The sequence below is a fragment of the Zootoca vivipara genome, chromosome 6 (genome assembly GCF_963506605.1).
Source record: "Zootoca vivipara chromosome 6, rZooViv1.1, whole genome shotgun sequence".
Lineage (NCBI taxonomy): Eukaryota > Metazoa > Chordata > Lepidosauria > Squamata > Lacertidae > Zootoca > Zootoca vivipara.
In genome coordinates, this window is record NC_083281.1 from 23,011,137 (window position 1) to 23,027,118 (window position 15,982).

Below are 15,982 nucleotides of genomic sequence, written 5' to 3' on the forward strand. Positions count from 1 at the left end.
CGCGAGAAAAGGGAAAACTTGGCAGCTATGCTGGAAAGCTTCATTTGCACCCTTACTCTCACAGAGTCTGAGAGCAAAATACTTCAGCCACCACCCTTCCAAGATGGCGAATTTGCAATTCAACACCTCTAGTGTGATCTAAGGTTAAACACTCACATGTTAGCTAGTAGAAAACAATCCCACTCATCGAGGCATCAGACAGCCCTTTTTGCTCTTAATTTAGCTTAGTATACTTCAATGGAATCTTCCACTTAAACTTTTTCACCAATACACACAGCCATTCCCATTTCATTGTGAATTAAACCCATCATACTTAACAGGATAGTGACAGCAAACTGGCACAGTGAGGTATGGACTAGAACAGGATGCTTGCCCTTTGCATCCATGCAGACTGGCCCTGCTGTACTGAAATTGGCTTCTAGGATGGACTGATGGTGCTGCTCAGCCCTAGGTTTGGTCCTCAGGCACAGAGGCCCCGTAACTTGGAAGGAACTTAAGGACACAGGAACCTCTAGATATTGTTGGACTCCTACCAACGCCCACCAGCGTGGGATGATGGGAGTTGTAGTGCAACAACATCTGAATGGTCAATGGGTTCCCCTGCTCTAAGTCAAAACCCTGTTTCCTCTTTGTTTCCCAGGGGTCAAGCGGAAGCCTGAAAATGGCCTGGAATGCGCTAGCTGCTGTGACTCTGGACAAGGGGAATGTGCCACAGGGAACTGGACTCATGTCAAGTGTGTTGGGGACCAGAACATGTGTGTGAATGTCACAGGTGAGCTTTGTGTGTGTGTAGGTACTAGAAAGCATGTGGAATTGAGGTGATGTTATTAGAGACCTTATAATTATGCAATAATAATAATAATAATAATAATAATAATAATAATCCGGGATGCATTGCATTGATTTTTATTAAACTTTTTCACAATACAATAAAATAGCGGCTACAAAAAAAATACAAATAGAATAAGTCAAATACAGAGTCTTCTCTTAAAAATAATAATAATAATTTTTTAAAAAAGATTTTCATTGTTATTGTTTACTTTAACACACCAGGCAGAAAAAGAAAACAAAAAAGGATTACTACATCAACTAGTAGAGTCAAAACCTTTGAAATAAAAATGGACTTTTTCTATCGACCAGACTCCTTACTCCAATTTCTCATTATTTATTCACTGCCACAATGTAACAGGTTTTGTTGGAGTTTAATAGTCTTTGATCTATTCTTAGATTTTGCAACATACTTGAAACTGCTACTGAAATTATTTGAATGCTCTCTTAAAAATAATTATTAGCCCTTACCGCTCACAGAAGGCAGTAGCTCATGCCAGCTCTCAGCGGGGATCTTTCCTTTCTCCCCCTCGACATCTCATCCTGGGAGACCGACCTTTCCCTGTCTCTCACCCAGGGTCCTCCATCAGCAACCTACCACCCCCATAAGTATGCAATTTCTGGACCTTAATAAGGGCCCCAGATGTAGGAATCGGTGCAGAATATCCTTTCTGATAGATCTACTATTTTCCGTGCACATAAATGGGGAAATGATTTGGAGTGCTGCTCCAACATCTTCTTTCAGAGCAATCTTAAGTTCTGTTTTCCCTAAAGTTCCACTGTATGTAACATAAATTCTCTTGAAACGGAAGCACCTTGTGTTTTCAGTGTTCCTAAATGGCCAGCTTTGGTGCAGACAGTGGGTGCAGAGCTCCCCCTTTGTGCTGTTTGGGTGGCTGCAGCCTGCTGGAGACAGGGACCCTGCTGCAGAAATAGCAACGGGTTTCCAACTCACCGCCGGTCCTGGGCTGCTACACCACTGACAGATTCCAGCCAGATAAAACCACTAGAGTTCTGATCAGGACCAGTGAGTGGATTTTGCAAGTGGCATTGCCCTAGGGCCACATAGGGCCACAGGGGGGCACATTCAACCTGTGGGCTTGAGGTTCTCCACCCCTGCAATAGAGAATCCTCATATAACACTGGTCCTGAAAGACTTACATTGGCTCCCAGTACGTTTCTGAGCACAATTCAAAGTGTTGGTGATAACCTTTAAAGCCTTAAATGGCCTTGGCCCAGTATACCTGAAGGAGCGTCTCCACCCCCATTGTTCAGCCCGGACACTGAGGTCCAGCGCCGAGGGTCTTCCCTGCGAGAAGTGAGGTTACAGGGAACCAGGCAGAGGGCCTTCTAGGTGGTGGTGCCCACGCTGTGGAATGCTCTCCCACCAGATGTCAAGGAAATAAACAACTATCTGACTTTTAGAAGACATCTGAAGGCAGCCCTATATCGTGAAGTTTTTCATAGAATCATAGAGCTGGAAGAGACCACAAGGGCCATCCAGTCCAACCCCCTGCCAAGCAGGAAACACCATCAAAGCATTCCTGACAGATGGCTGTCAAGGAATTTTCAATGTTTGATGTTTTATTGTGTTTTTAATATTCTGTTGGGAGCCGGCCAGAGTGGCTGGGGAATCCCAGCCAGATGGGCGGGGTATAAATTTATTATTATTATTATTATTATTATTATTATTATTATTATTATTATTACATCATGATTTTCTCCCCTACTTGTAAGCATTGATCTGCCAGTCCCTCCTGTGCCTCTATACTGGATGTCTCACGTGTGTTTGTTTCTAGAGGAAGGCCAGATGGTGCTGCGTGGCTGCAGCTTGGAGAAGCTTTGCTGGGAGAAACCACAACTGCTGGGCCTGAGCCGGAATGCCTCCATCCGATGCTGCTCTGGCTCCCTCTGCAACCGCAGCATCGAGCTGACCTCCGGGGCTATGCTGTTGCACTTGCTGCTGCCCGCTCTCCTGATGATGATGATGCGGCTGCTCTGACGGACGCCCAAGGACATGTGGACTCCACTGAAAGGGCGGAAGACAGGAGAAGCGCAGAAAGCACTTGACCAGCACTGCATGCGCAGTTGCATTCTTGCAGCCCATGCGGCATTTTTGTCACTTGCAACATTGCTCTGGTCTGCAGCACCTGGTCCAAGAATTTGGCAATGTTGCATGCAAGGCTGGATTCCACGGCACCCTCTGTGACTTCTGCTTCCTACTTCCTAGACTGGAACTTTCAGGGAAGGGTCAGTTTCCTTGCGAGGGAAGAGAGATCTGTTTACAAATGATGCCAGGATGGCGGCAATAGGCTGGCAGAGACACCCAGACTCGTAGTACCAGTCCTGAAATAATGTCAGTCTTCCCCAAAGCGACCACACACCCTCGCACCTGCTTCTCACCAGCCAACCTCAGAAGCCCTGGCTTCTCTCTCTCGCTGCCCTGATTGAAACTAGAGAACTGTTTTCTTCGTTCCAGGTGTGGTGGTAGGACACAAACAACAGCGACTTGGCATGGCTACTATCCATGGAAGACCTTTAAGCAGTCACCTCGATCTCTCGCCTGCTGCACCAAAGCCTAAAAAGAGTGGAGTGGTTATCCTGATTTGCTTGCACAAAGCGTAATGCAGAAGTTAGACTATGGGTATCATAGGTGCCAACTCCCTGGGGCCCTGGGTGCCCGTGAATTTCCCATGAAGGGGCTGGGCACCCACAAATTTCTGTGCCAGGGCCATGCACGCTGCATGGCTCCCACGGCCCCAGGCACCCACGGTCACAGGGCCAAGTTGGCACTCCTGATGAGTGTGTTCACATTAGCACCTTAGAGTGCGGTGAAGTTGTTCCCCGCAGTGTATTCAGCTGTTCCCTCCTGCCAGGCATTGTTCACATCAGCACAGCTTCATTAATGTCAGATTTGTTTCTGTTTCTGTACACACCCGGAGGTATTGACAGGGCAAAGTTTGTCTTTACACTATGCAAAGGTGGTTCCACCTTGGCTAGAGATGAATAAGGACCAGCTTAAGGACTCGGCGTGAAGCTCATTTGAGAAGTAACACATCACACAGTAGTGTTTTATTACAAAGTACAGGGTATGTATTTTGGACAAGGTAGTGTGAAATCCATTAAAAACCCAGCCCTGGAAATGCAGCAAGTGCACAGTAAACTGGGGCGTCTTTATTGAACATCTGTTCTGATTTGCTCGTGGGGAGGTTAGACAACAAACAACAATCTATCCTGAATTGCTTGGCTATGTGTCTTCTCATTAATCTTTCCCTCACCCCACACTTGAAATTTGCTTTTCCCGTCATATTCCTAACCACAGAAAGTCTGTTTTCATTTTTAATTGGATCTCGCTGCCCCAGGAGAGCGGAGGCACAAACCTAAATGTCCTGTCTGGAATGCCTCCCACAAAATGCCAACAGTCTGGAGGCGACCTTGCACCACCAAGCAGCATGCTCTTGCAGCCTCCTGTGCCTGGCTGTTGCTGTGGGTGTTATTTCACTCACTGTTTCGGGGTTGCGGGCATTGTTCCATGCCACTGCTGCTGCAATGTTTCACCTGTGGCAGCAGGATTCCATTGCACACCTGAGAGCCACGGGGGCTGCCCTCCACTGCTTTAATACACAGCAGCAGTGAAGAGGTCTTGGGATTAAAAATAGGGGATTAATAGGGGGAACCCTCCACCTGGGTACTGGACTTCACCTTTGGGCAAACCGGGCTGATGAAGCCTTTTGGCTCAGAGCATAGAATCTGATGGCTTCACAGTTTCACTTCAAACTGTTGTAAGCCAAAAATAGCTTATCTCCTGAGTTTATGCCAATAAAACTCAGAAATGTGAGGAGTTAGGAGTCCAGTGTTGTTTATTGCAAAGCAAAAGGTTATAGTTACAGGTAGGTAGCCGTGTTGGTCTGGATCGAAGTAAAATAAAAAAAATTCCTTCAGTAGCACCTTAAAGACCAACTAAGTTTTTATTTTGGTATGAGCTTTCGTGTGCATGCACACTTCTTCAGATACAGTGAAATGGAAGTTTCCAGGCACTTATGTAGAGAAGGGGTGGGGAGGGGTGGGGATGGGGAGGGGGGATCACTCAGAAGGGTGGTGGAAATGGGTGATTGACTGACTGATAGCTGTTGATGACCGCAAACGACTGCAAATGGTTTTGCATGAAAAAGCAAGGGTTGAGATGGCTGAAGATCGCTTATCATGTATAATGATAATCATGTATAATGAGATAAGAATCCGATATCTCTGTTCAAACCAGGTCCCTCCATGGTTTTGAGCTTGGTGATAAGTTGCAATTCAGCAACTTCTCTTTCCAGTCTATTTCTGAAATTCTTTTGTAGTAAGACAGCTACTTTGAGATCTTGTATAGAATGTCCTGGGAGATTGAAGTGTTCTCCTACTGGTTTTTCTGTCTTCTGGTTCCTGATGTCAGATTTATGTCCATTTATCCTTTGGCGTAGGGTTTGGCCTGTTTGTCCAATATAGAGAGCTGAAGGGCACTGTTGGCATTTGATGGCATACACAATGTTAGAGGATGAGCAATTAAATAGTCCTGAGATGGTATGTTGGATGTTGTTGGGGCCAGTAATGGTGTTGTCTGGGTGTATGTGGCAGCAAAGTTGGCATCTGGGTTTATTGCAGGCTCTGGTACCAGTGTCCATGTTAAGTCTGGTGGTTGTATTATTGTGGGTGAGGAGTTGTTTAAGATTGGGTGGCTGTCTGTAGGCAATGAAAGGTCTTCCTCCCAGAGCTTGAGAAAGGGAGCTGTCATTGTCCAGGAGAGGCTGTAGATCTCTGATGATGCGTTGTACTGTTTTAGCTTGGGAGCTGTATGTGATGACTAGTGGTGTTCTGTTATTTTCTTTTTTGGGTCTGTCTTGCAGCAGGTTCTCTCTAGGTATCTGTCTGGCTCTGTTGATCTGTTGTTTAACTTCATCAGGTGGATATTTTAGTTCTAAAAAGGTTTGCTGTAGATCTCTTAGGTGAGATTCTCTGTCTGTAGAGTTGGAACAGATGCGGTTGTAACGTAAGGCCTGGCTGTATACGATGGATTGTTTGGTATGTTTGGGATGGTAGCTAGAAGCATGTAGATATGTTTGTCGGTCAGTTGGTTTTCTGTATAAGGTGGTGTCTATATGTCCATCCTGTATTTTTATAGTAGTGTCCAAAAAATGTATTTCTTGCATAGATTGGTTCATTGTTAGGTTGATGGTGGGGTGAAAGTCATTGAATGTCTGGTGGAAGGTTTCCAGGGTCTGTTGTCCATGTGTCCAGATAGTAAAAATATCGTCAATGTATCGCAGGTACAGGAGAGGTTTGAGTGGGTAGGAGTTAAGGAAACGTTGTTCTAAATCTGCCATGAAGATGTTGGCATACTGTGGGGCCATGCGGGTGCCCATGGCTGTGCCACTGATCTGGAGGAACAGGTCATCACCAAATTTGAAGTGGTTGTGGGTAAGGACAAAGTGGCAGAGTTTGGTAGCAAAGTCCGCTGTGGTTTTATCTGAAATGGTGTTCCTTATGGCTTGTAAACCATCATTGTGTGGGATGTTGGTATATAGAGATTCCACATCCATAGTGGCTAGTATAGTATTGTTAGGAAGATTGTTCAAATATTGTATTTTCCTCAGAAAATCTGTGGTGTCACGTACGTAGCTGGGAGCACTGATAGCATATGGTTTCAGAACAGAGTCCATATAGCCGGAAACACCCACTGTAATGGTGCCAATACCTGAGATGATGGGGCGTCCTGGGTTTCCTGGTTTGTGTATTTTGGGTAGAAGATAGAAAGTTCCTGGCCGAGGTTCCGCTGGTGTGTTTGTGAGGATCTGTTCTTGGATGTGTAGGGGTAGCTCCTTAATAATCTTGTTCAGTTCTTTTTTGTATGCTTGTGTGAGGTCTGAGTCCAATTTCATGTAAAAGGCAGTATTGGAAAGTTGTCTGTGGGCCTCCTGGATGTAATCAGTTTTGTTCATGATGACGACAGCTCCACCCTTGTCTGCCTCTTTAATTATAATGTCTGGGTTGTTCCTGAGATTTTCTATGGCTCTCCTTTCAGCATGGTTTAGATTTTGTAGTAAGCGATGGTGTTTTCTGGTCACATCCGTTTGGATTCTGTGGCGGAAGCATTCGATGTACAGATCTAGTGTGGTACTGCGTCCATCAGGAGGGGTCCATGTGGAGTCCCTTTTTGTGTAACTTCTTTTCGGTGGTAGTTGGTGGTCAATGTTCTGTTCATTGATGCGTTTGGAGGGTGATGGTTGTTCCCCAGTAAGTTGAGAGGTGTTGTGTTGTGGGGATGTAGTTTGTTCTACTTTGTCTTGTTCTTGTGTGTGATGAAAATACTCCTTCAGGCGTAAACGGCGGAAAAATGCTTCCAGGTCCCCGCAGAACTGAATCATGTGTTGGGATTTGGCAGGGCAGAATGATAGTCCCCGTGAAAGGACGGATTCCTCAGCTGGGCTGAGTGTTTGCTGTGAAAGATTGACAATGTTGTTGATCTTGTTTTGATTGGTGGCCTGTAGGTTGGAAAGGTTGCAGAGTTTTTTATTTTTCTGGTTCTTCAGTAACTCCAGTTGAGAGTGGTAAATGGTTTGTTTTTCCTTGTGGAACTTCTGCCAGGCCGGGTGATTCCTGATGGAGTTCTCCAGTGCAGAGAGTTCCTCCTTTATTAACTTCTGTTTGGAATACAGAACGCCGATAAGATGTTTCAGCAGTTTCTTAGATAAAGTGTGGCATAGTTTTCTGGCATATTCTGTGGGATAAGTTGATTGAAGAGGGTTCTTAATTCTAAGACCCTTAGGTACAATGTCCAGGTTTTTGCATTTAGATAGAAAGAGGATTATAGGTTATAGTCGTATCATTCCACAAAACTGCAGTCCTGCCCAGTGGTCCAGGCCAGGGGTCAGCAAACTTTTTCAGCAGGGAGCCAGTCCACTGTCCCTCAGACCTTGTGGGGGGCCGGACTATATTTTGGGGGAAAAAATGAACGAATTCCTATGCCCTACAATTAACCCAGAGATGCATTTTAAATAAAAGGACACATTCTACTCATGTAAAAACACCAGGCAGGCCCCACAAATAACCCAGAGATGCATTTTAAATAAAAGGACATATTCTACTCATGTAAAAACATGCTGATTCCCGGACCGTCCGCGGGCCGGATTTAGAAGGCGATTGGGCCGCATCCGGCCCCCGGGCCTTAGTTTGGGAACCCCTGGTCCAGGCAGTGGTATTTATAAAATTTCAGACAAAGCACTTCAATTTTCACCAGTCATATACGTCATTACCTCATTTCATGTTTAATACACATGCGCAATAAGCACTGGCAATTTCTGCTGATTAAGTTCTGACTTCCACCGTGTTCTGTTACATTGCATTACTGTAGTGTGTATGTTGGGAATCTGTGTTACATGTAGTTATTTGCACCATGTAGCAACTTACGTTCTAGCTTTGAGCTGTATCTTTGTGATTCACATATTAGCTGTATTTCTGCCTCAATGGTGGGGCGGCAACTTGCAAAACCATCAGTTTCATAAAGTAACAGGCTACCATAACTTCTCTATTAGAAGCACACTCAAGGATTCACAGGGGTACACATTATCACATTTATTGTGGCCCTTTGGGCCACTGTCACAAAATGACAAGGGGATTTTGACTCAATATTAGGAAGAAAATGTGACAGTATTATGTGACACTGGATCCAGTTTTCCTAAGAAGGTGGTGGATTAGAGTTGCCACCTTTGGTCTGCCAAAATACAGGACAGGACTGGGTGGCGGATTGCACACCCCACAAGTGTCCCAGACCGGGACCTCAAAATTTTTAATCATGAGCGCATGGTGGTCATTTTGGTTGCCATGATCTCACACGTTTTTGTGGTGTGTTTCACCCCCCCCCTAACGAAAAAAAGGCTTTCCCCCTCAGTGTTGCAATTTCATGCAGTGTCCCCAAAACACACATTTGTGGGCACCGTACATGAAAAAGCACTTTTGGGGGGAACGAAATTGCGCATGATCATGGCAACCCAAATGGCCGGCATGCTCTCACCACAAAAAAACGGCAAGATGGCATCCGGCAAGATGGCATTCCAGATTTTGGCTTCAAAGCACTGGAGGGTATGTGGGGGGGGGGGGGGGAGAAATAGAGAGAGAGAGGAAATACAGGACAAACTGCTTCCTGTATTGAATCAATACAGGACATGGCATTTTACAATGAAATACGGGACAATCCTGTATTATATGGGATGGGTGACAACTCTATGGTAGATTCTCCTTTGTTAGAAGTCTTTAAGGTGGATGGCCACCTAGCAAGAATTCTGTAGTAGATTTCCTGCACCAGAAGAGGGTTGGTCTGGATGACCTTTGAGGCTTCCTCTTCCCCAGCTCTATGATTCTGATTTGTTCAGCTCTATGATTTTGATTTACTCAGCCAAGAGCATAAGGTCGAACAGATTCCTCACTGGCCTTGCAGACAACTTCATTGTCCAGAAAGTGGGAGAAGCAACAAGAGGATGAGCCTTTTTAGATCTGATCCTAACCAATAGTGATGATCTGGTTCATAGCTGTCAAGTTCTCCCTTTTATAAAGGGAAATTCCCTTATGCTGAATAGGCTTCCTCGCGAGAAAAGGGAAAACTTGACAGCTAGGACCTGGTTAGTGGGGTAGAAGTGGCAGGATCATTAGGTGGGAGTGTCCATGCTTTTCTGGAGTTTATTATACAGTGGAAAGGAGCAACCAAGCATAGTACGGTAAGACTCAAATTCTAGACACCAAATTGGGAGGGGTGGCTAATACCCCAGAGGACAGGATCACATTACAAAATGACCTTAACAGATTAGACAACTGGGCCAAAGCAAACAATATGAATTTTAACAAGGAGAAATGTAAGGTACTACACTTGGGGGGGGGGAATGAAAGGCACAAATACAGGATGGGTGACACCTGGCTTGAGAGCAGTACATGTGAAAAGGATCTAGGAGTCTTGGTAGACCACAAACTTGACATGAGTCAACAGTGTGATGCAGCAGCTAAAAAAGCCAATGCAATTCTGGGCTGCATCAATAGAAGTATAGCATCTAGATCTAGGGAAGTAATAGTACCACTGTATTCTGCTCTGGTCAGACCTCACCTTGGAATACTGTGTCCAGTTCTGGGCACCACAGTTCAAGAAGGATACTGACAAGCTGGAATGTGTCCAGAGGAGGGCAACCAAAATGGTCAAAGGCCTGGAAACGATGCCTTATGAGGAACGGCTTAGGGAGCTGGGTATGCTTAGCCTGGAGAAGAGAAGGTTAAGGGGTCATATGATAGCCATGTTCAAATATATAAAATGATGTCATATAGAGGAGGGGAAAAGGTTGTTTTCTGCTGCTCCAGAGAAGTGGACATGGAGCAATGGATTCAAACTACAAGAAAGAAGATTACACCTAAACATTAGGAGGCATAGCTGCCAAGTTTCCCCTTTTCTCGCGAGGAAGCCTATTCAGCATAAGGGAAAATCCCTTAAAAAAAGGGATAACTTGGCAGCTATGTTAGGAGGACCTTCCTGACAGTAAGAGCTGTTCGGCAGTAGAATTTGCTGCCAACGAGTGTGGTGGAGTCTCCTTCTTTGGAGGTGTTTAAGCGGAGGCTTGACGGCCATATGCCAGGAATGCTTTGATGGTGTTTCCTGCTTGGCAGGGGGTTGGACTGGATGGCCCTTGTGGTCTCTTCCAACTCTATGATTCCATGATTCTATGCATCATATCCCCTTTGAAATTTGTTGCTAAGGTGCCTAGACATGGGCAACTCTGGTAGAACTTCTCTGCCCCCTTGTGGTGGGTAAGGTAAGTTGCTACAAGAGGACAACGAAGATTTTAAAATTCTCTCTTTCTTGCTATTGTCACAGGACTAGCCTGCCATTTACACAACAGGAAGGACTCAGGTTTCACTTTTTTTATTTTCTTTTGGCTAAGGAAGGGAAATCCTGCTGAATCTATAGGAAGAGCAATGCAGAGGAATAGTTGTGAGCTGTAGGGAGTGTGTGTGTGTGTTTGCGTCATATATTTAAGGAGTCACAGGATTCAGCAAAGAATTACGCAGAACATCGACTCTACTCTTAAGCCATAACCAGGGAGCAGGGTGAGGAAGTTCAGGCCTTGGCCCCCAAATGCATCCCCCAGGCTTCTCCGTCTGGCCATTGGGTCTCGCCCAGAGTCAGATTAAGACCTTTAGAGTCCCTAAGCACTTAAAAGATTTTGGTGCCTCCATGTATATCTAATTCAAAATATAAGCAGCAATAAACCTTAAAATAATTTTTTTAAAAAATGAAACAAAACCTACAGCATGATGGAAAATAATTTTTGTTTTGGTATATTTCCGTTTTCTTTATATTTGAATTTTTTCTCTCCTACTTTTTCTAATCGCAGAGTTTTTGGTCAGATCTTGAAAGCTAATCTTACAAAACACACCTGCTTCTATACTTAGTAGAGATAAGGCACCAAGCCTGACTTGCTGCATAGTTGTTCTGTTGGGATTTTTTAAAAATATATTTCAGCTGAGAAAATGAACAATTTGTGACCATTGATGTTAAAAATCTGGCAATGGAAAATTTCTGTGGTGCCCCCCCCTCCCTTGATGCCCTAAGCACAGGCTTATTTTGCTTAATTGTTAATCCAGCCCTGGTCTTTCCCCAGGCCACATCCCTCACTGGTTTAATTCACACCCTGCTTGAGCGCTTCTTTTACCTGGTCAGAATATACCGTACTTTTCCATGTATAAGACTATGTTTTTTAAATTCCAAAATCATGTTCAAGATTAGGGATCATCCTATACATGGGTAGTGCATATCAGGAGGTTGCCTACTCACAAGTAGACCATATGACCCTCCAACAGTGCATTGTAGGGCTGTGGGATAGGTTGCTGCCGCGAGTTGGAGATTGTTATTGGTGGCTGCTGCAAGGGCTGTTTTTTTATGTTTATGTCGATTTATGAACACAATTGGTTCCGGAAGTCTGTAGTTAACCTGAAGCGTTCATAAACTGAAGCGAACTTTCCCATTGAAAGTAATGGAAAGTGAATTAATCCGTTCCAGATGGGTCTGCGGCGTTCGTAAACCGAAAATTCATAAACCGAGGTGTTCATAAACTGAGGTTCCACTGTATAAATTTTTGAATATAATAAATAATAATAATAATTTATTATTTATACCCCGCCCATCTGGCCGGGTTCCCCCAGCCACTCTGGGCGGCTTCCAACAAAACATCAAAATACAAAAATCCATCAAACATTAAAAGCTTCCCTAAACAAGGCTGCCTTAAGATGCCTTCTAAAGGTCTGGTAATTGTTGTTTTCTTTGACCTCTGGTGGGAGGGCATTCCACAGGGTGGGTGCCACCACCGAGAAGGCCCTCTGCCTGGTTCCCTGTAACTTAGCTTCTCGTACCGAGGGAACCACCAGAAGGCCCTCGGCGCTGGACCTCAGTGTCCGGGCAGAATGATGGGGGAGGAGACGCTCCTTCAGGTATACTGGACCGAGGCCGTTTAGGGCTTTAAAGGTCAGCACCAACACTTTGAATTGTGCTTGGAAACGTACTGGGAGCCAATGTAGGTCTTTCAGGACCGGTGTTATGTGGTCTCGGCGGCTGCTCCCAGTCACCAGTCTAGCTGCCGCATTCTGGGTTAGCTGTAGTTTCCGGGTCACCTTCAAAGGTAGCCCCACGTAGAGCACATTGCAGTAGTCCAAGTGAGAGATAACTAGAGCATGCACCACTGAAGACAGGAGTGCCTGGCGTGCTCTGGTCCATGGGGTCACGAAGAGTCGGACACGACTAAACAACAACAATATACATTTTTATTAGTTTTTACATATATTTTCCAAACAGAACATATCATCTCATCTCATCTTATACAACATTTTGGCTATTTTAGCCTGAGACTTCCATCAACCGCGCCTAATGATTTTCACACCTCATCTCTTAATCTTACATTTATTATCCTAACTATTGCTTTTAATAATCCATAACTTAAAATCCATCCTCATAAATCTTTTCTGCAATATTTCATATAGTTCTCCTTACAAAACTTCTTGTAGTCCTACAAGCGTAGTCAGTTGGTTACAATTGTCTTTCAAATAACTCTTATATTTACTCCAATTTTTCGAGAATTTCTGGTCCTGCTGGTTTGAAATTCTCCCTGTCATCTTATCCAATTCTGCGTAGTTCCATCAATTTCATCTGCCAGGGCTGTTTTCGATTGGCTGTCGCTGTGGTAACTGGGCAGTTGATTTGCTGTTTTTTTTGGCAATGGGACAGAGGATAGGTTGCTTTGGCGATGTGTGTAAGCTCAACAACTCCCCCCCCCCCCCAAAGCTCAACAGCTTCTGGCAATCCTCCATAAAAAAGCTCAACAACTTTGAGGAATCTCCCCCCCTTTTCTTAATTTTGAATCCCCCAAAATCAGGGACGTGTTATACAGTACACGGAAAAGTACGGTACCCTTGAACTCAGATAATGCCTCTTGCTGGCTTGGATGCAGGATAGAGAGGGGTGTTAGAAGGAAACTAGCTTAATGCAGGCTCCCAGAGGTGGCATTGCAGATACCAAAAGGCGACATTGCAAACACCCAAAGGTGGCATTGTCTCAGTGATCAAATGAGGGAGAGTGCAAAGTTAAACTGCGGAACTCACTCCCACAGGAGGGAGCTGTAGGGATACTAGGCTGGAATCTAGACACACTTAAAAATTGCTGATGAAAATGCTTCTGAATACCAGTTGCTGGAAACTGCAGGAGGGGAGAGGGCTCTTGTGCTCAGGTCCAGCTTGTGGGATTCCCACAAGCATCTGGGAACAGGATGCGAACAGGATGCTCCAGGACTTTGATGCTCCATGGCCTCATCTTCGAGACAATCTTCCTCTAGGTCAATTTTTGAGGCTTAAACGGACCCAAGTGAGACCCAACAGATTTCCAAGGCCATTCTAAAATACTTTCTGCATCATTAGCTGAGTGAGGCTACCCCAACTCTGTCATAACCTCTGCCTTTCAAAAAACATTATCAAGACTCTTCTGCCACCTGACTCTCGTGTTAATACTAGATCCACACGCATTTATGCTTCTTTAGAGTACAACCATATAACTTCTGAAATTGAGAAAACTATTAGAAGACATTGGCATATACTAAAAGACATCCCTGGGTGTGACACAGTCCCTATGTTTGCTAAACGTCGCACTAAGTCATTCAAAGATATACTGGTACACACAGATTTGAAACCCACGCTTATGCAACGTACTTTATCTAGTCCCCCACGGGGATTTTTTAGGTGTGGTCATTGCACCTCTTGCAAATATGCATTGCAGGTTAAAGAGTTTACAATCAAAGCAGGTTTTAAGTTTGTTTTACAGGCTTTTGCCATGTCACGTGTAATTTATGTTATTAGATATCCCTGTGGATTGTTATATGTGGGCCATACTCTCAGACCAATTAAAGTAAGAATCTCAGAACACTGTTCTAGAATGATGAATAATGTAATAGATGCTGCTCTGGTACAACATTTTATTGAAGCATCTCACTCGGATGAGGATATTGCATTCTTTGTGATTTGGGCATATCAGGGACCTACAGGCTAGAAAAATCCTTATGCAAAAAGAGACTAGATTCATTTTCTTGCTGAATCCCTTACATCCCTCAGGTTTAAACTCTGAAATTGATTACAGTTGTTTCTTATGAGTTAGTAACTATGTTTAGATAAATAACAATTATCCATGGTTTCATATCAGTATGGCTGTGTGGGTCACTTTAAGAAGGCAACTCTGGATCTGTAGATTGCTATCACCTGAATTTGTTTGAATGGTTACTATCTATATAACTGGAGACCACAGCAAAGTTAGTTTATGCTAGCAACCATTGGTCATTAGAATCATGATCTTGTTGAACCTTGTGGTATGTACACTTTGGTTCGATTACTTATATTGTTAGTATGTTTTGAGATAAGGATGTTAAAATACTGTATTATATTCATTTATATTATATAGAAGTTTGTACCACTGAAGAAGCCCAGATGGGCAAAACAGGATGACTATTCTGGAAATCCTTGTTTGTGGAATGTGTGGAACAGCTACGAACTTTCCTTTGTTGGCCCTTTGAATATACAGAGGCTACAAGCGGACCAAAACAGTACACATTTTGAAAATTTAGGACTTTACATATGAACTAGTTTTGTGGGACTTCTACCCACTGTGTCGCTCTTAATTTGTTGTCACTTTATGAATATATTCTTGTTATTTTGTTACATATGTTGAAGAGTTTTATTATTTTTGTGCAGCTGGTTACGTTGAGTGTGTGATTGCCATGGCCTCATCCAGCATCGCTAGCCTTAGGTTCTTATTAGAGGGGGACTTCTCAGCTGCCCAGAGGAAAATATACCTGAACAACTCAAGCTGGTGTCACAGGTGTATATAGTTTGCATCTCTCAAGCCAGGAAAATGATGGGCTCTTTTTTTTGCCCAAAAGTTAACTCAGTCTCATCAACAGCTTCTAGCCAAAAAGGGCGAGAGAAGGTTTGTAATGCATGTGAGATGAGAAAGGTGGGTTGGGCTGAATTATATTCTTGCACGCTGGGAGTTTCTACTGGAACTAATCTACTTTCTGAGTGTACGGGGGAAACTCACCTCCAACACACAGTTTCCTGCCAAGCTCTGGTGAGCACAGACTACTCCAAATCCATGGGAAAGCAGGGCAGCATGTTCAAAAGCCTACCAAGGTTATGCAAGTCTCTCTCTTCTGTTATATACTAGCATATGGGAGTCTGCTCTTTTAACTTTTAAAAGCGGATTGCATGCCCCCGCTTTCCATTGAAGCCCCATGCAGAATATAGGAACCCCAAGGAATCAGATTCTTCCACCCACCTTACAGACTTGACCTTGATTTGCCCAGACTGGTATAGAATAATCTTTCTGGTTGGACTCGTTCACCCAGATTCTCGGTTATCTTCTGCACCGCTGCTTTATTGGGGAGGGGTGGCTTCATCTGGAGCTGTCAGAGACTAAAGGCTTATGTTTCATCATCTGAAAAAGAACTCCTATTTCTCTTGAGCCCTGATGGAACAGTCTGTTCATTGGGTCATGTTGCAGGGCAGCCTTCGAATTTGGGAGCACCAATATGCTGTCTTGTACCCTTTG

The 15,982-nt window shown here is 44.2% G+C and overlaps 1 protein-coding gene across 4 annotated transcripts in view; it reads left to right on the plus strand.

Moving 5' to 3' along the window:
- Positions 1 to 4,858, plus strand: part of LOC118087731 (urokinase plasminogen activator surface receptor) — a 30,214-nt gene extending 25,356 nt beyond the window's left edge. For all 4 annotated transcript variants that reach the window (XM_035120672.2, XM_035120670.2, XM_035120668.2 and 1 more), the window contains 2 exons: positions 641 to 772; positions 2,628 to 4,858. In XM_035120672.2, the coding sequence (XP_034976563.1) occupies positions 641 to 772; positions 2,628 to 2,830 (335 nt within the window). In that variant the 3' untranslated portion in view covers positions 2,831 to 4,858. The remainder of the gene's footprint in view (positions 1 to 640; positions 773 to 2,627) is intronic.
- Positions 4,859 to 15,982: the final 11,124 nt, after the last annotated feature.